The 21147-nt window shown below is 37.1% G+C and overlaps 1 protein-coding gene across 2 annotated transcripts in view; it reads left to right on the top strand.

Moving 5' to 3' along the window:
• Nucleotides 1-21147, top strand: part of KCNK2 (potassium two pore domain channel subfamily K member 2) — a 130627-nt gene that overhangs the window by 33165 nt on the left and 76315 nt on the right. For both annotated transcript variants that reach the window (XM_029935277.1, XM_029935276.1), the window contains exon 3: nucleotides 4748-4865. In XM_029935277.1, coding sequence (XP_029791137.1) covers nucleotides 4748-4865 — 118 coding nt within the window. The remainder of the gene's footprint in view (nucleotides 1-4747; nucleotides 4866-21147) is intronic.

Below are 21147 nucleotides of genomic sequence, written 5' to 3'. Positions count from 1 at the left end.
ACATGATTGTTACTTTAGTCACGTAATATGGCACATACACAAACAGTTTTAAAGAAGACATTTGTTAAATGCTTTGAAGGCCTGAAGTGATGAAATTACAGACTCTGAGATCTATATCCGTACACTACAGTTTCCTGTAGATGTTGACCAAGAGACCTTGTACAAAAACATAAAATAAAATCATAGGAGTATTGCATTTTAGGAACCTCATGATAGACTCATTCTCATAGTGATTTGACATATTCCCAGTTCTATCTCAAGCCTCTGTGGCAATAATTACAGCTCTGTGATAACTATTTACCACACAACATTGCCAAACATTACTGTTTCTGAGTCTACATTTGCTTCTTTTGCATTTAAATGATTTGTGGATGTTATCCAAGTGCCTGGGTAATGTTGCACCTCATCATTGAGAAACAAAAGAATTGGCCAAAATAATGGCACTGACCATGCTGTTTTAAGTCAATTGTTGGAAAAATTAGCTTGAGTCTAGTCAATCAAATAGTTAATTTTATTTAATAGGGTGGAATCTAAAGACATGTTTTGTTTTTTTCATTGGTAACTATATCACCCCTATATTTTTTACTTCTCTGTTGCTTCATTGCCCTAGCACTGTAATCAATTGATAAATATTTTTAAATAACTGAATGTGTTGATGAAATGTCTATAAAATATAAAACTATACTTTGGATGCATTTATAATCTATATAAATCCCAATCTCCTTTTCCTTGATTTTTTTATGGGAAGCATTCGTTTTCCTGGGAGTTGCAAAACTAGAGATTATTGAGCCTATGCTTACAATATTTGTGTGTACTTCCCTTGTGTCTTTATTTCTATCTTAAAATATTTCCAAAGACAGCCTATTTTTTAGGCTGTTAAGTTTTGTTTATGTGTCCCTTTTATTTGCCTGCTCCTGTAATTATTTAATCAAATACCATTTCCTTGCCAGTAGTAAATATATTTAATGATAAAACACTAAAACCACTGAGGATTTTATGTGACAAAAAACCAAGTCTGCCCTCATTATTTTTATTTAATGTTGCTCTGAAGATGCTGGCCAATGTAATAAGAGGTGAAAGGTAATAAAACATAACTTTTGGAAGATGCAGAGGTAAAATGCCATTATTTGTAAGCTATATGCTTGCTTACTTTGGTTCTCCAGGTAGAAAACAAAATCAGACCAAAAAAAAAAAAAAAAAAGAAGAAGAAGAAGAAGGAGAAGGAGGAGAAGGAGGAGAGAGAGAGAGAGAGATGAGTTCAGTATACAGCAGACTCTCAAGATGTGGTCCCAAGACCTTTCAGATGCTTGATGAGGTCAAAGCTATTTTGTTTGAAAATATTAAGATATTTTTGCCTTTTCTGCCTTCATTGCCAATGAGTTTACAGTGGAGTTTTCCAGAAGCTATGTGATGTGCTCTCCAGTAGGTTGAACACAAACATATATTAAAATCTAAATGTTTTTTTATTAAGCAAGATATTTAAGAGATTTATAAAATTACAAAACTGTGCCTCTCTTCTCACTATTTTTTTGTTTTTGGAAAACATAATTATCTTCATACACGTAGGTTACTTATGGTAACATATACTGGCCTTATTTTATTTTTATAGGAATTAATAAAAACATTTTGAAAATTGGAAATTCCAATAAATATAGTAAATAACAATAGTCATAACTCATAGATACAAAAGCTCCTTGATGTCTTCAATAATTTTTGAGACAATAGAGTGTTTTTTTTAAATTTTTTAAAATGTTTTATTTATTTTTGAGAGAGAGACAGCTTGAGCAGGGGAGGGTCAGAGAGAGAGGGAGACACAGAATCTGAAGACAGCCTCCAAGCTCTGAGCTAGCTGTCAACCCAGAGCCTGACACTGGACTCGAACCTACAAATCTCAAGATCATGACCTGAGCCGAAGCCAGATGTTCAACCGACTGAACAACACATGTGCCCTAAGACAACAGAATGGTTTTGAGGAGAAAAATTGAGAATTACTAGTGCAGAGAATGAGCAATATATATTTATGTATTCTGCAGCAATGACTATTATAATTTAAAATGAAAAAACATAGAATACTTAAGAATAATAACCTTACAGACTTATGTGAAGCATATAAAGATACTCTATTTCAGGATATTAAAGGGAACTCAATAACCAGAGATTCATACCATGTTCTGTGATAAGAAGTTTCACTATGTATTAATGTTTAGTTTCCTTAATTGATTTATAGATTTCCTACATATCCAAACAGTGGGAATATGTTAAACCAGTGGAAATGAAAATTTCTATAAAATTTAATTAAATGATTCTAAAGTTTACATAAGAATAATAGGTTAGTAACTGAAAGAACATTTTTAAAAGAAAGGATAATCTGGGAGACCTGCATTACCTTCATTAAAGTTATAATAGAGTCAGGTAAAAAAAAAAATCTCAAATTAGCTTCATTGTGTGCTATGTGCATATATGTGCATTTATCTATATTTGTGTGCATTTAATGTATAAAAAGGAAGCATTACTGTTTACTTTTACTCACAATAAAGGATATGTAAGTGTAAATAATTCTTATCAATTCACTAAAGTATTAATATTAGAGGTATAGCATTGCTAAGCATTTGTAAATTGTTGCAAGTGCAGTTGTAAATTGTAACAACCTGCCTGGATAGCTACTTGCTACTATATATCAAGTACATTAAAGTATTCTTAATCTTTTTTTAATGTTTATTTATTTTGAGAGAGAGAGAGAGAAAGAGAGAGAGAGAGACAGCATGTGCATGTGAGTGAGCCAGGGAGGGCCAGAGAGAGAGAGAGAGAGAGAGAGGGAGAGAGAGAGAGCAGGCTCTACAGTGTGAACACAGACCGAAAGCAGAGCTCCATCTCACAAGCTGTGAGATCATGACCTGAGCCAAAATCAAGAGTCAGACGCTTAACCAATTGAGCCACTCAGGTGCCCCAAAATATTCAGAATCTTTAACGTGACAAACTTATTTCTAGTATTTGTCCCAATGAAATATTCAGAAATGAAAAAAAAAATTTATATCTAAGTATGTTCACAGCAGCACTTTTCATAATAAGAAATTTTAGAAGCTTCAGTGTCTACATACCTGCCAGTAATTAAGTAAATATGGTCATGGCAAAGAAAAACTATATATAGAAAAATATTAAGTAAAAATAGAGAATGCATTTCATATATTTCATAAATCCAACCATGTAAGTATAGCAAAATAGGGGTGCCTGATGGCTCAGTCGGTTAGGCGGCCGCCTTCGGCCCAGGTCACGATCTCACAGCTCCTGGGTTCGAGCCCTGCATCAGGCTCTGTGCTGACAGCTCAGAGCCTGCAGCCTGCTTCAGATTTTGTGTCTTCCTCTCTCTCTGACCCTCACCCGCTCATGGTCTATTTCTCTCTCTGTCTCAAAATAAAGTAAAAAAACATTTAAAAAATTAAAAAAAAAGAAGTATAGCAAAATACCAGGAATAGATACTTTTAAGACATTAACAGTGATTATCTCAGTAGTGGAGTCTCTGGAATTATGGATAATTTTTACTATTCTTATTATGCTTTTCTGTATTTTCTGAATGTTTTTTACAATAAATATATATTGCTAAATTTTTCTAAAAAACCATTGCCATTTATTTAGCTTTTTACACAGAACTCTTGAAGTTTTCATTTATAAGGTAAAACAAATCAGACAACTGAAATTTTATATTGCATTTTCAGCTCTGGATTACGTGCTCTTTGCATCTGACAATAACTTTCTGGAGTAGGGCCCTTCATTTTCACAGTGCAGTTTTTGTCCATTTGCCAGTAAACTAAGCTCAAAAAAATCACTTTACCTCTCTCAGTCTTTAATTTCCTTGCCTATCAAGTGAAGCTCCTTCCAATTTTAAAATCTGGAAACTAAATGATAAAGATTTCTAAAACAATATGCAGAAAAACATATTTTCCTACAATCTATATGTGTCTCTTTTTCTACACAATTTTCTCCTAACATGTTCTCGTCCGTGTTTTGTGCTTCTGAGTATCCCCATCCCTGCTCAACATCGGATGATGTGGGAGATTATAATGTCGTCTTTATATCTCTCTGTACCCCTCACTGCAGCGTCCAGATCCTAGTGTCCCTATATGAATATGGTTGACTGATGGTTGTCTGTGGGTTTTTGATGATATTTTGGTGGTGCTATGAGGTCGTAATAGAATTTGTAAAAGAATCTTCAGAGAGTCTAAAGATCTAGATATACTAACAAGTTTGATAGTGAATTACTAGTGCCTTTTTCAGCATCTTATTGATACATACCCTCGACAGCTCTACACAACCCAGGCTTGGCTGCATATGTTTAACATGCGAAACGATTAGCACTTTGGAAATAACTTGCCTTTTGATAAAGCTTTCATATATTATTTAAATCTTAAGTTTGCAGTGTGATATTTTTACTCTGTGTTGCTTCCTAAAAAATTAGTAGTTGATTCAAATAAGTCACTCAACATGCTAACGGGTGAGATACAAATGCCTGTTGGTGTGATATGATATGCTCCATACAGATCCATTCACTTGATATCGAATCCAATTTTCTTATCATTTAACATTAAATTCTTTAGTAGAGAGCCCTAATCAATATTGTATGTACTCCAAATGACAATGTAAGCCTTAAAACTGATTTTTTTGTCTAATTCGTCAACTGGGGTGAAATGTGTGCTGTTTGATGCCTCCGTGTGATTTATGTGTACTGATAAATTTCTTTTTAAACTTGCAGCAAATAGTGGCAGCAATAAATGCAGGGATTATACCTTTAGGAAACACCTCCAATCAAATCAGTCACTGGGACTTGGGAAGTTCCTTCTTCTTTGCTGGCACTGTTATAACAACTATAGGTAGGAGACAACTTATCTTGTTTTCTAATCTTGGTACAGCTTGTGAGCTAAACTTCATGTTTGAATTTTTCTTTGTTGGTGGGTCAGATTGGTCTACAGAATATAGAAAACTAGATTTTCGTAAATGGATTTTGAAAAGAGCATTGAAAGGCTTGAACAAAGAGATGGTGGAATTTGTTATTGTACCACAATACCACGTTAAGTTTAAAATGCCTAAGAACCCGGAGAGCAGTATACTTGAGTCCTTTGACTAATGGATAAGAATGTCAGGAAATGACTTAAAACGATGATATTGGGGGGGGGGCGGGTAGGGGCCAGTGGTTTTAAATTTTCCTGCATTTTTGATTCTTTAGTGTTGAAAGAAAATAATTGAGTACAGTTTTGACATTCTTTTCATGAAGTTCTTATTTGATATGACCTTTACCAGTTTGTAAATTTTAACTCTACGGTTCAAGATTATCCCTGATCTTATATGCTTGCCTATCATGATTGCCTCAGGGCTTTTAAAAAATACATTGTTTTTTGCAATGATACAAATGTGTAAAACAATAAACACTGAAATATGAGGATTCAAAAAGAATTAAAGTCTAAGCCCTTGCTGTTTGCTTTCTACTCCTGCTGTTTGTTGTAATGTTAAAAAGGACCACGTAGAGGAACATGGTCTTTTTTTTGGCTTGCCTATGCATACACTCTGCACTTTCTAGGAAGCAGAGTGGGTATAGATAGATGACTTTTCATCTGGTGGTTAGTCGTTCAGTGCCCAAGAAATATCCAGAGGCTATAAATACAGACCCCATAACGAAAGCCATGCTTGCCGTGCCGTGGGGATTAGGAAGGGTTACAGCTATCTCGTTTCGTGGAAGGAGGTGGGTTTAGAACATAATTTTCAAGATAGGGAAGGAAATGACTCATCCCAGTTATGAAGGAATTTTAAATGGAAGAATTCTTCCCTTCGACATATGCTTGTGATGAGATTTTTCTCTCCTGGGCCTGATGTCTGATTTGGGGGTATGAATTAAGATTCTATAAGTTTTCATTTTATTATTTGATGCCATTGATAAATTATGAAGTGGATTCGATTTTCAAATCAGTACTTTATATCAAAGTCCTAAATAAGAGGACAGAGACAATGTGGGGATGAACTCTTGCTTTAAATCTTCCTTTGGAAAAAAAATGTGTAGTCTTGTCATTATCCAAATCCACTGCAATGCCTCTTTGTGCTAGATCACTTGCCAGCAAAATAAATACCTGAGCATGTTGACTCTTGCCTTTGTTAAGAGGTCAAGGAACTATATTTACTTTTACATTTCCACCAGCTAGGTCAAAAGTGGTATGGCTGTGAAAATCTGGAAGAATGGCAACCTTGATTTCTAACCATAATAACAGGTTAACTTTGGAGCTTAGACATCTTGGCCATTTCTACTATGGAAATAACTGTTTATTGTGTAAACTACTTAGAGTCTAGAAGGGAAAAGAAACCTCACAGACTGAGCGAGAGTGGTTTGTTTCTGCCCAATGAAAACTCAAAAGTCCACGTTATAACTCATCATGACCACCACTAAATTATTCTGCAAGAGACTTAGTCATTATACTGACTTACCATTGCATCCTATGTTTGTAAACAGTCTCATATCTTGAATCCCAAATTCAGTACATTTTGCAGACATATACTTCAACACATGAAAAAAATAAACCATTATTACCAGCCTTACCCAAATTATAGCCATTAAGCACAGTAGCTTATTATTTAGGTTGTTTAGGTAGCTACCTGACGACAGTCCGAATCCCCTACCGTTCTATCTCAGGCTTTAGTCTTAGGTGGATTAAGTCATTTTAGGTCACCCACACTTCCTCCCGACCTTTGACCAGATTATGACATAGGGCAGGATAAAAATTTTGGCCTTTTTTATACATGTCCATTTGACATATAAGTCATTGTTCAATAAAATTCAAAGTATAATTATTAATCTTTGTAATGATAATAATTATATGTGAGCTTTGAAGTGGTTTTTAGCAATCACAGACATTGTAACCTCTAGCACTAGCTGCACTGCATTAGTCTTTTAAGAAAAGAATTTGAGACAGTTTTGGAGAAATAATTGCAGGGGATTTTATGGGGTGCCTGGTACAAGAGTGCTTCCTGGAGCTGCATTAGCTATAGTTGTCCAAGATGCATCTATTTGGCGTTATCAGTTTACCTAAAATGCCAAAAGGACTATTACTATTCATTGGAAATATCCCCAAGAGAAGTTCAATGATACAAAATAGATTATTAAAATTTAAGATCTAATTTTAGAGTATCTCTTCATATATCCACACATTCTTTCCAAAATCATATGCCTCCAAACCCTGCGCAAATTCCATTCCACAGTTGCACAAACTCTAATCCATTCTTCACTGTTCTCAAACCTCCAGTCCATCAGTCAATTCTTTTGGCTCTCACCTCAAAGCACATCCATAATTTAACTACTGCTCACCATTCAAACTGCCGCCATTTTGGTACAAGTTGGCATCATCTCAACGTCAGCATCCTTGCAGAAAGAAACCTACTACTGAGAGCATTTCTATGCTTTATAACGCAGAACAAACACCGTATTCCTACCCACCTCACTTAGTAAGATGCAAGTCGTTTTAGGAGGTTAGGGATTTTTTTGTTTGCATCACTTCTGCACCCCCAAAGCTTAACCTATGGGAGGTGCTTAACAATTATTTTTGGAATTTAATAACAAATAGGCATTCTAAATGGTATGAACTATGGTTTGCTATAAATTAAATAACACTAAATTGACACCTATTATACCACATTCTTAGCTCTTTAAAAAAAAATACTTATTTGGGTGGGGGAAGGGCAGAGAGAGAATCCCAAGAAGGCTCCGCACTATCAGTGCAGAGCCCGAGGTGGGGCTCAAACCCATGAACTGTTGAGATCATGACCTGAGCCAAAATCAAGAGTCAGATGCTTAACACCTGAGCCATCCAGTCACCTGCATTCTTAGCTCTTTTAACAGATTTTACTACCAGCTGTTTTGTTAGTCTGGTCATTTATTTATTCAACAAATATTATAGCACCATCACTCTGCTGCTATGAAAATAAATGATAAATTACTTGAGCCTAAGTTGCACCCAGACCGGTCCGGAAGGCCAGTGGACATATACTATAGTGTGTCATCTGCTATGGGTTATGAGTATTTAATGGGAACATCTGGGAGCAACATGTTACCTAGATACTGGGACAGGTGGATGGATAAGGAAGGGACAAGGGATACTTGTCTTTTCTTAGTAAATGTTATCCTAGTTGAGACCAGAAAGAGAATTAGGAGTATTCCAGGTGAATGAAGGTAGAAAGGGAACATTGTAGGCACTGGGAGTTTGTGTGGGAGAGATTAGGGCGAGGGAACAGTATGTTCTGTTTGGGAATAGCAAGTTGTCTAGAATTGTTATTTGCAATTAAAGGGATTCATCCTCAGAACCGTGTAAATCAGCAAGTCAATGTAAGTGGCTCCTGTTGGATCAGTGCTATTTCTGCCACTGCCAAAATATAAAAGACTCAGTCGCTGCTTGCAATCCAATTTGGGAGATATAATGTACACTTATGAAATAACTGAAGAATAACAAAAATAAGTCTTGTGTAAGCAAATGTTATATGGAACAGTGGTTTAAACAATGGGTTAAGGCTGAGAAAAAGGAAAGTATGTGTGGGCTGGAACTGGGAGGGAAAGCTTAATTAGAGAAGTTGGATTTGAACTCTGCTTTGTAGACAATGTTTTGGCTTAGGTCGGTGGAGGGGGAAATGGCCTCCCCAGTCTGACGTGACTGAGCAAGAATACAAAGGGGTATGAGCTTGGTTTCTTTTGAATATAGAAAAGTAAGTATTTGCACAGAGTAGAGGAAGTGTTTAAAGGAGTAGCAGTTAATATTATTGACTGATTCAAATGGGAAGAATACAGTTGAATATAATTTGATTTTTGAGAATTTGGGTCCTACTATAATAAGATAGAATATCGGTTGGTTTGGGGTTTTTTGTTATAGTTGTTTTTGGAGAGTGAAGTGACAGGCTGCAGGTGACTTTAGAAGGTGCATCTGTCAAGAAGAGGATGGGTGGAGACTGACAGTGGAGAGAGCCATTAGGAGGCCATCTCGGTGACCCACAGAAGGGGGTGGGAGGGTGCACTGAGGTGGCTGGCGTTGATGTTGCAAGAAGAGAGGAAGACAAAATGTTGAGGTAATTAGATGCAGAAATCAACAGGCCTTGGTGACTAACAGAAGCTGAATACTGAAATGAATATTTAAGCAGCAGGCTTGCAACTCCTAGAAAGTGCTAGTTGATACTGTGAAGAGAAAAGAATTTTTAAAAATGGTCGAGATTCATACACTGTGTTCTATTAGGAAGCTTCACTTTAGTCACCCTTCCCTCAACTTTGCTGTGTGTTCTTTGATTCAGACAGACTAGGAACACAAGGTGGATAGGCTCCCTCCCGGAGCTCTCGTTAGAGCTGAAGAGACCAACGGTCAATCAGGACATTAAAAAAACAAGACCATTACTGATGACAATAAATCCTACCCGAGAAGTTCATGTGTGGTGAGAGTAGATAAAGGAGCCAGAGCACATGCCGGGGGAGGGGTTCTGAAGGAGACTGATTTAAGAGCCCTCCGAGCAGGTGACATTGAAGTGTGAGAAGACAGCAGCCAGATAGGGAAGAGCGCAAAGGTGCCTTCAGGGAGAGCGCCAGCAATGGCAGAGAGCCTGACGGGGACAGTGTAGGCATATTCAAGGAATTCAGCTGAGTCCCTGCGGCAGGACGTGGAGGAAGAAGCAAGGTTAGCAAGATTAAGGGGAGGCAGGGCGTGTGGGACTCAGTAAGTCATGGCAACATTCTGAATTCAGTGGGAAGCCCCTGGAAGATGTAAGCACCAGAGAGGGCTGATGTGACTCAGCTGCCATTTGCAGGGCACAAGGGGAAGCAAGAAGACCAGTAAGAAGCTGTCGCATCAATCCCTATGAGCGACGATGTCTCCTTGAACTGAGGAGGTAGCGGTGAGGAGATAGCTCACGCATCTGTCCACTTTTTGCCCTCCTCGCCGTCACCTCGACAGATAACGTGATTTAAAAAAAAGAGAAAGTTTACTAATGGAAATATACTTATCCCTAAGAATAGTGCCAAAGGGGGACTACCCCTGTCTTCTATTTTAAGTTACTTTAAAGATAATAAGAAATCACTTACATTCTAGGACAAACTGTGGGCAAAAATGATGTAATGGATAGCTATATTCTATTTTGAATTCAGTTTAAAGATTAGAAGAAAATGTCAGATTTGATTACCTGGAGGCATTGAGATATAATGAAATTTTCCCCAGTGGAAAGTAAATTGGAATGCCAGGGCCAGGATTTGCCCAAGCTTATCACTCAGTCACGATCTCGGAGCCTCAGAATGCAAATAACAAGGGCACCACTCTGGTCTCTAGTAACTGTAAGCATCACGTTGAGCCTTATGGAACACATTTCCTTGGAGGAGCAGTTCTCCTGTTTACAAAGGACTCTTGTTTTCTGCCACTTGAGTGGAGAGATTGAAATCAGCTATGTAGCTTCTATGTTGATTTTTCCTGTATTTTGAGTGAGCCACCCGGACTTTCAGATTGCTTTTACCTAGATTGAATTACTAAAGCTGTTACAACAATGGTCACACATTAACTGCAAACCGTATTTTGCCCATTTAACGTATTGCCTAATTGATTGGAAGAAGAGGAACAACAAAAAAACAACAACAACAACAAAAGGGGGAGGAAGTAAAGGTTTAGGATAACTTTAACAAGCAGTTCCAAATCAAAGAGGTGTCAGTTTTGGAAAGATGGAGGATATAAGTGTGAAGCCTTGCATGTCTTTTAGCAGGGAGTCCACCATTTCTGTTGGATACAGTAGGAGGCTATAACTCAGAGTGAGGGGAAAATTGTAAGAATATTTTCTGTTCAATTTTGTGATTTCACGAAGCCGCAGTCTGAACTGGGAAGTGAACAGACTTGGAGCAGTGGTGTAGAATTTGACGGAGAGCATTCTCTCAGGGGATGATGTTATTGTAGCTTTGGGTGTTGAGTGTTAGCTTATTAATTTAGTACACTCATTATTCTGTGGTATTTCACTAGTCTCTTGGCTGCTCTCAGAGAACTGCAGACTGGTTTTTGGAAACCCATTTTAAAGGAAAATTAAGTGTTTTTAGGCAGCGTAGAAGGCAATGTTGCAAGTTGACTTCTAGTTCTAACCCTACAATCGCATTGCATTTTTCTTTGTGTCAGTTTATTAAAGTGGATGAGTATTTTTCCAAAATATGTAATTCTCACCTTCTGCAGTTGAAATACAGACATTGAAATTAAGAAATTGTTTTGGATCTGTGATTCTATTTCTCCTCCGGTCCACTTAAATTAATGAAAATAAAGCTAATCTCAGGATATTAACATATGTTCCTGCCATTCAGCATCTTCACATAGGCTTATTTCTTTTCTAAGTTAACATGCATTTCTCAGAGAAAATATCTTCTGAATGGTAGTTAAATTTGCAGAATGCAAAGTCACATTTGATAGGCAATACAACAGAATTGTTGCATAAATATAATGTAGACTCCAAAGCAATAATGAAATAGATTAGTCATCTCTTCCCAGGGCATGTATATGTTACGGCAGTCACAAAGAAGTTCAATTCGGAACCCCTAGTTCTCAGAATCCTGGGCCGATTGGAAGGAGGCTGGGGAACGTTAGGGATATAATCTTCCTGGGACTGAGGCAGCATTTTTGTTTTTTTGGTTTTGGTAGTAGGAAAACACATAATAAGGTAATACAGATTCAACAGAAACTGGAGGTCTCAGAAGATGAGGGCTGGCTATGGTAATAGCATGGTGGTTGTTCATTTCTTGGGTATGTTCACATCAGGAATTGCTTGTATTCTGAAAAAATAGACTTTTATATGTTTCTGCATACTTTTGAAAAGTTTGCAGTAGCCTATTTTTAATCTTCTGGAAAGCTATCACTGTCAAATGTTGTGATCAAGAAATTACCCTAAAATTGGAAGCAACCAATTGTCACAAAGTTCATGCCCCGAAGAGATACAGAATCTATTTTGTTCTTGTCTTCTCCCCCTTCTCAACCACTGACATACAACATGGTTTAGTTAGCGATTTTGTAGAGCATTTGAAGGACCACCAGATATTCGAGTATTGCTCTGAATGGGATTAAAACTAGGTGAGATGATTATCAGAAAGATACTTTTTCTAACTGCCTCAAATAATTCATTTGATAAGGAAGAAACATAATAGCTTTTGTCTGGGCCTGTCTCCTTCCAGCTAGTAATTATGCTACATATTTGTTTTCTTCCCAATCCTTTTTGTGTGTGTGAAATTCTTTAGACTTGTGCAAACGTACTCTTGGAAAATTGGCACTGTTATTGAAGCAGTGCTGTAAATGTAGCATCATGCTTACAAAGGACGTACCTGTGCCAAATGAGGTTCACGTGCAAATCTGGTGGTTTGGGTGCACGTGAAGTATAAAGCACTCATGTGACTAATTCTAATTGGAAATTGGGATTTCACGTGGCCAACTCTTGGTTCTGACATCCACTGGGGGGAACACATTGGTAACAGGAACAACTGAAAGTCACAGGACATCCAAAAACGCACACCAATTAGGAATCTTCAGCTTCTTCCACTTTCAATTGTATTGTCTAAATAAAAACAACAAATCCATGGGCAGATTTCCTTGATGGGTTTCACCTCCCCGCCAGGTGCTTAGGTTCCCCTCTTAGCATATCCTTATTGTGCTCACAAGGAGTAACATTTCCCAGGGCTAGCGGCAAGAGAAGAAAAAAGGAAAGGAAGGGTATGAAAGTCATAATCTGCCCAAATAACTTGTTCGAAGAACATATGTTTTCATAGGTGATTTCAGTGGCATTTGTAGATAATGGAAGCTGTGCTTTAGATAATTTAAAAGAAAAGATCTGGGTGTGGTCTTCTAATATAAATTATATTATAACTAAACAATGTGCTGGACATGCTTTTATGAAGACACTTCATTAGTTTTACTCACATAGTATAGTTTAGGATGAAAATATTTCTCGCTCTTTTTTTAAGGAATGATACAATAGAAGATACAATAGAAGGGACATCAGATTTCACTGCCGAAAAATCTAAGTTCAGGGTATTGTTTTTGCCACTAGCTAGGGTTGTATTACCTACCAATCCAGTCACTGTTCTATTATCCTTAATTTTCTTGTCTGTCAGTGGGGCTAGGATTTCTCACAGAGTTGTTGTGAAGGTTAAATAAGATTATGTACATGAAAATAGTTTGCATCCTGAATGACAGTATATTAGAGTAAGCTGATTTTATTAGAGGAATTTGTATTACTTTGTTATTAAAATAAACCAATATTATTTTTTGCACTTTTATTTGTTACTAATGTCAACAGAAAAAGAAATATGTTTTCTATTACACCTTGAATACATCCATTTTCACTCTTAGAAGACATATGGTGTTTGCCTGCACGTAATTGATTAATGTTTGCTCAAACCAGTTATTATTATAATGCTAAGTGCCAGACTTGACTAGTTTCTTCTAGTTTTGGGAGTTGATGAGATGAGTTGATTGGTAAATTAAGTGACCTGTAGATAATCCAAAGTGTGATCGTTGAAATGATATATAATGTAATCTTGAGGTGCTCTATTAACTGAGTATAATAAAGATGAATATTTGTATAAATCTGTTTTCTGTATGATTTTTTAAATGTATACCTTTATATTAGTTAGTATATGCTAAGTTATTTTCTGTAACAAATAATCCCCGCATCGCAGTAGCTTTATAAAATGAAAGTTTGGTTTTTTTTCACACTGTATCTTCAGCGTGGATTGACAGGAGGGCCCTGCCTGATGTTGTAGTTCAGACACTTGGTGACAGTGTTCCCTCTCTCCAATGGCCTTTCTTGATCATTTTGGCCTGGGGAGCAGAGCATGGGCAACCCTACATGGGAACCTGCACACCGGCTCCTGGAGCTTCCTTAAGTGTACACACTGTCTTCACTCACATGACACGGGCCAAGCCAACTCTGAGACTGTAAGTGGGAAAACACAACCCTACCCTGTGCTTAGAAGAACCCAGATATTTGGTGATCGTCTTAATAAGTACTCTCAACAAATATACTCATTAAGTCCTCCTCCTTAAAGATGACTTGATATTCAAGCAAACCAAACTTAGAAAGTATATTTTACATTTTGCTTTCCCAAACTATGTTTTCCTTAATGCCAGCACTGAAATGGGACGTTTATTTTTCATATGTAATATTGGTTCCTGTTGAATTATTAGAGATTGTGTTCACAAACAATGTCCTTACACAGTGGTTTTGTCCATGAAATGATCGCAAAATGAACCTAAAAATTAACATGTAAAACTCTAATTTCAGCTTTTAGGCACAACTTCTGCTGTTATTGGTGATATTATTTAGGGATTTCCATTAGCATGAATTTTAGTACCGATCATTTAACAAGGTCCGCATCGTGATAATAAAAACATTAAATCCAGGAAAATAAATGAAAAGACTGAGTTATTTTTGATGTAGAGGCAAAGTAATGCAGGGGTCAGCAAACTGTGGCCCGTGGGCAAAATCCAGCCTGCTACCTGCTACGTAATTGTTAGAGCACAACCACACCCAACTATTTTAGTATTGTCTGGCTGGCTTGGTGCTAGGACAGGGACCATGTGGCCCGCAAAGCTGAAACTATTTACTATCTGGCCCGTTACAGAAAAAGTTTGCCAACCGTGGACTAAAGGAAAAGGTGTAAAGCAAGGAAGAAGGGTAGAGTTCATAACAGAAGCCTTAGGTTTGAGATTTGATTCTAATATTTATTCATTGTGTGATTTAAGCTACATTATTTTCTGAGTTGTTTCCTCAGGTGAATATTCAAATGGATTCCTAATAGGTGAATAGTAATACATGTGCTTGCTATCTCATAGGATTTTATGAAAAGTCAAAGGATGGTATATTTAACAATGTTTAACTACTATGTACAAAATACTGATCATTTTTCAAGAGTATAGAAATATAGCAACAATACACTCATGTAGATGCTGGCACACTAAATGATTGCTTGGCAAAAGGAAGATAGGGCTCAGAAGGAAACCATGTGAAACTACAGTTCTTAAAATAAGAAAATCTTATTCTGTTGCTGAGCTCTGAGTGAATTCATAGTGTTAAATATTTTCAGTTCTCCCAAACTCCTGTGTATTCTGAGGTGTTTTCTGTAACCAAGATGAGAAATACTCTATTTTATAAAAGTAGAGTACCACCAATCCCAATCCATGACATTCTGACTTTCAAAAATTCAGCCGTGGGGACGAAAATGTCCTGCGCAGGAACAATACATTCTTTGGACGATCTATCAGGGGGTGCAAACTGTACATTTATGACAATAGAAAGGAAGTTGTTTCAGTAAAGATACTCTTACTATGGATAATACAAGAAAAAATAGCACAGGCCTGATTATACAGTGTGTTTCCCAAACTCTTTGTCTTTCTGCAGTGTTTCCTGGTTGACTTTTATAAACGTTTGCTGAAAGTCTGAAGATGTGCCATGCTAACTGCCATCCAAAACTCATAGAAACTCTAGGAAAGATATAAGTCAAGGTAACTCAAGATAGGGGTCTTGCTTATGTCAATAGAGAAAACAAACGATACTCTTTTATGTGGCAACATTGGGCATGAAAATAGTGAGGAATTAATGGTATGCTCTCTTAAAGTCAAATGCTGTCCACCTTGCCTTAAAATTTTAAGTAAGGAGTACAGGTATGTGATTAAACAAACAAATGAGAAACACGCCATATAAAAATACAAGTGACAGCTAAGTCACTCCTGCAGCTGACCCCCTATCTCACCATCTACCCAGAGGCTGCCGCTATCACCATTTCTTGTTATTATTCTAGACATCACTCGGGTGTACGTATATACGTGTGTGTGCGTGCATGTGACTAATATACACACGATCCTTTATTATGTAAGTGAAAGCCACTCTCGGCTTTGCTCTTTCTGGGCAATAATATGTCCTGAAAATTTTTTCTTATCACTTCCTGAAGATCTGCTTTATTGTTTTAGCAGCTGCATATTCCACTTAAGGGATACGTCATATCTCTGTCCCCTTTGATGGTCATTAGTTTTTTGTCATAGGAGCACTGCAATGCTGGATGTTTAAGTGTTCTGTAATGAATCTATATCTGTATATGGCTACGTAGAGGATCTATCTGTAATATATACACATGTGTCTATCGATACATATGTATATGACTTCACATTTCTGTTATCCAGAACTTCTTTTTAATAGTCTTTTTACTATGCTTGATTTTTAAAAAAATCATGATTGTGACTATTTTATTTATCAAATTACATATATATACATTGGTCTTTTCTAATATATAGTAATATATGATTAATATAAAAATGAAGAAATGTATAAAAATGTTGTTGTGTGTGCTTATCTGATGTAGGTGACAGAGTTGATATCATGTCCTAATCACCAATTTTTGGAAATATTTAACATGATGCTTACGGATATTATAAATTTAAGCTGTTTGGCATGTCTGTCATTGGATAGGTTAATAGTCTTACAAATTAAAAACTAAAATCAGTGGCTCAGATCTTTTTAAAATTTTTTTTAGTTTTTTTTTTTGAGAGACACACACAGTGAGAGTGGGGAAGAGATAAAGAGAGAGAAGGGGAGAGCGAATCCCAAGCAGACTCTGCGCTGTCAGCACAGAGCCTGACACAGGGCTCAAACTCATGACCTGAGCTGAAACCAAGAGTCAGATGCTCAGCCAACTGAGCCACTCAGGTACCCCTCAGATCTTTTAATATGAACTTGAAAGATACAGAAAGTCACTCATTAATCTACTTAGCATTTATAACGGCTACTTGCTAGGCTGTGCTGTTTTACCTTGTAAAGTGGAGAAAGCAATTCTGTATAGTTATTCTCCAGGCAACGGGATCCAGTCATCTCATTGTTGTCTAATCCAGCATAAGATCCAGCATGTGTCACTTAAACTGTGAGAGAAAGAATTCAGCATATCATTTAAATACCTTGTCACTATGAGGATTTAGCTCACAATTATTAGCTTATATAAATCCTCAGAGAGACCATTTTTTTCAGTGAAGCTACAGGAATGGAATAAATATTTGCATGTTTGCAAATGGCTTTCTTGTATGAAGGATCATTTTGCCAGACTCTAGAATCACAACTTTTCTTCATCACAACCCTGAAGATCTTTCTTGATTGTCTTTTGGCACTTGCTGTTAGACAGAAGTTTGATACTGGCCTGATATTCCTTCCTTTATTGGTAACCTGTTTTCCATAACTGCCTCTGTTTTTAATTAAAAATTTTATTTTAATCTTGCACTGGTCTCATTTATTTTGTTTGGGTTTTTTAACCTTTATTTATTATATTTTTGATTATTCTATTCTAATGATTATGTTTTTCCATCAGGGACATTGACAATTTTTTGAGTTGTTCTTTGTTCTCAATTTTCTCTCTCTACTGTATGCCATTTAAAATTCTTTCTATCTTTATTTTTTCTGTAAATCTGAAATTCTTTTGTATTTTGTAAGGTGAAGCAATGGTTAGAATTCCTGCTATTTCCCTTCTTCTTTATTTTCTTAAATACAGAGTTTAACTTTGCAATTGCACAGTTTCCCTTCAATTATATTATCCCCCTAACTCTTTTTCTTACTTAATTTTGTCTTTAGATACCAGTGAACTCATTTTTTTGTTGGCTTGAGGCTCCACATTATAGATCTGATGATTTACTGTCTCCTGTTGTGGTTTCCAAACACACTCTGGATTCTGCAGTATCACATTTTCAGAAATGCACTCTTCCTGTTCGTTCATTCATTCATTCATTCACTTGGCAAATATTTACTGAGCAACTACTAAGTAGCATCTAGATGTTTAGAGTACATCAAACAAACAGACAAAAAGCTAGAGAGAGATTTAACATGGAACTAAATTACATAGCGTGTTACATGTTAATTATATAGCGGTGGGGGAAAAATAGACTAGGAGTGGGAGGTATAATTTTCAAGGGTGTCTAAAAGATGATATTTCATTTCTAGTTTTCCATATTACTTGCTTTCACTTTAGATCTGTGTTTCTAACTTGTGGACATATAGTGGAGATGGGAGCCTAAAAGTTGTTCCTCCTTAGTTCAGTGTGGGTAGGCTTAGCAGCAGGCTAACGGAAGTATAGTTAGCTACCAATTAGTACATTTCAGTCCACTTCCCTCTCCCGAGTGGAAAATCCTCCCATATTCTCCATCTGTATGCTCTGAATTGCTGTAGAAATAAGGAGATAGAACTTTTCTAGCTATTGTTCTGAGCTACTGTTCTTTGAGACAGTCTTATTGCCTTCCAGGGTTAGACTAACAGACTGATTCAGGGTAAAGGACTTCACCTCAGGTAGTCTTCACAGCTGTAAAATGATTGCAGAAAGGGTAAAACTGTATTCAGAGCCAACGTTTGGGGCAAGGTCAAGACTTCTCATAATTATCTCTCGCTTTTTGTGCTCGTGCTTCACTTCAAGGTCAAATGAGAATGTGCAAGAAATTAAGACGTTAGGATGCTGCGTGTTGAGGAACAGTGGGTATCACACCCCTCCACGCACCCCTGCCCCGCCCTCTGGAATCTTATCTTTAAATTAAACTTACGAATTTCAAACAGATATAAAACAGTTGGTGGGTCTATTTGTGCATGCGCGTGTGCATGCGTGTGCGTGTGTGCGTGTGTGTGTGTGTGTGTGTGTGTATGTGTGTGTGTGGTGGGGCAGAGAGTGGTGGGCTGTCCCCAAGCGCAGGCTCCACAAAGCCTGGCTGCAGTGTTGGCACTTGTAACCTCAGACCTATATTGCGTCATTTGTTGAAAAAGGTAAAGTATATATGTTTTACCATAAATTTTAAGTGAACCTCCAATGGTTGAGGACTTAGTTCTAGACCCCCACCTTTGTAGGTGAAAAGGCTACACCATTGTTAACTTTGGAAAATTTATAAGTAATTTGCAGAAAATCAGCCTAAAAGATACTGAACTGTGATGTGCCCTCTAACACTCTTTTTACTTTATAAATATTGAATTAAGCAAAGTATATCTACCCTTACCATGTGTGAGGAAGCTTTGTATGATATTTAGGCTAAATGGCCTCAGTGTTTTGATGTTGAGAAGATGATTTTTAAAAATGTAAATGCACATCCTTCATTTTATTCTGTAGTATATCTTCAAAAACATAAGATGCATAAATAAATTCGTTTAAGGAAATTTCATTTGTCAAAATCAAAGAAGGCACAGGAATCTAATCTCATAGCAGAGTTGGGTCTTAAAGATGCCAATGGCTGTGGAATTTAGAGTGACTTTAGTCAATGCCCCTTAATGACTTGGTGATGTGTTTTTTCATCTAAATGACCCGACATCAGCTGTCATCACTCAGGGTCCGTATCTGGATAATTATGCATCTTTCAGGTAGGTTGGCTGCCACATTCTGTCTTCTGTGTGACACAGACAGTAGTTGGTGAGTTTTGCATGACTGCCCCCAAGGTGCTAGCCAAAGCAAGCATAGTTCCTTGCACCCTAATTTCAAGTTAAGTTATAATAAATATAGACAATCAAACACTTGAAAACTTTGCATTTGGTGTCTCCAACCTATGCTACCTAATGACCACCCAGTACTTGAATTTCCTTGGCCTCAGTTTTCTGTATTTGTGTAATGATACCATTAAAATTCAACTGGTCATTTCAACTTTCACATTTTCCAGTTTTGCTTTAAAGAAGTTCCAATGCCTGAGGTACCCGGTGGTTCAGTTGGTTAAGTGTCTGACTCTTGATTTAGGTTCAGATCATGATGTCACGGTTCATGAGTTGTTGGGGTCTGCGCTGACAGCATGAACCCTGCTTGGAATTCTCCCTCTGCTCTCTCTCTGTCCCTCCCCCTGCCATCAGAATAAATAAACTTTAAATTTTTTAAAAATTCTGATGCCTTGGCACATCTGGGTGGCTCAATCGGTTAATCATCTAAGTTCAGTTCAGGTCATGATCTCGGTTTGTGGGTTCAAGCCCCACCTCGGGCTCTGTGCTGACAGCTCAGAGCCTGGAGTCTGCTTCAGATTCTGTGTCTCCCTCTCTCTCTGTCCCTTCCCCACTCACACTCTGTCTCTGTCTCTCTCTCTCAAAAATAAACATTTAAAAAAACCTCTGATGACTTTTGCCCTCAATTCATGGCACTTTATATTGTGAAGGTAAAAAATAACACAGCATCTCAAACAAAATACTGCCTAGCAATCCTATGAGAGATGTCAAAGTAGTCCCACCGAAACAGCAGCGATGCTATGTACAGTTAGAATCATGTTTACCACTTGCTAATGAAGGGTGAAACATCCTGATGACTGCCGGTGCCGGCTTGGCTGTGACAGTGAATGGGGAACTGCAGTAACTCAGAGCACTTCGTTTCATGGGTTACTCTATCAGTGGCTGTTTTGTTCCAACCTAATCTGCAAAGTGAGGAACATGAGAACATGTTGGCTCAACCCTTTCTAAATTTAAACATGTTTCAAGTGAAAAAGGAAAATCATCATCAACATCCCCATCATTGCCACCATTGTTTTTATCAATAGCTGACACTTATTCTGAGCACGCTTATACCTGGACCAGGAAAGTGACTTTTTATGGCTAGGAGAGTGACTTTAGCTGGCTGATATTCATTGGCTACTCACCGCCGTGGGTCAATCACCATAGTAAGAACTTTATGTGTATTACAACACATAATCTTCGTGACTGTTTTATAAATGGGGAAGCTGAGGCCTTTTAGTAATTTTTTAGTGACTTCCTCAGTGATAGAGTGGAAAAGCTAGCATTCAACCCCAGATATTTGGGCTCAAGAGCCTACAGTCTTACCACAATGCTATCTTGACCTCTGTATACTTGGAAATAAATTTGAGTGAGTGTGTTTTATTTATTTTAGGGAAACAATTGCAAATCAAAGATATAGCTTTTTTGGCAATTCAGATTATTAATGCTTACAAAGTCTAACTTCCTAAAATGCAAAAAAACTTAATTTAATTAAAAAATTTTGCACTTATTATGTCTATTGTATTACTTTTAGGGCCTTTTGATGATAGATGAATTATATAGTTTTATCACTTTACTCCTTATCATGTTAAAAAATTATTTAAGGACACTTGTATAAAAAGGTGAGGCAAGTTTGGTTTGGTTTAGGACTATTGTGATAGA

This window comes from Suricata suricatta, chromosome 3 (genome assembly GCF_006229205.1).
Source record: "Suricata suricatta isolate VVHF042 chromosome 3, meerkat_22Aug2017_6uvM2_HiC, whole genome shotgun sequence".
NCBI lineage: Eukaryota > Metazoa > Chordata > Mammalia > Carnivora > Herpestidae > Suricata > Suricata suricatta.
The sequence above is the reverse complement of the archived record's forward strand: the minus strand, read 5'-3'. Positions and strand labels throughout refer to the sequence as shown.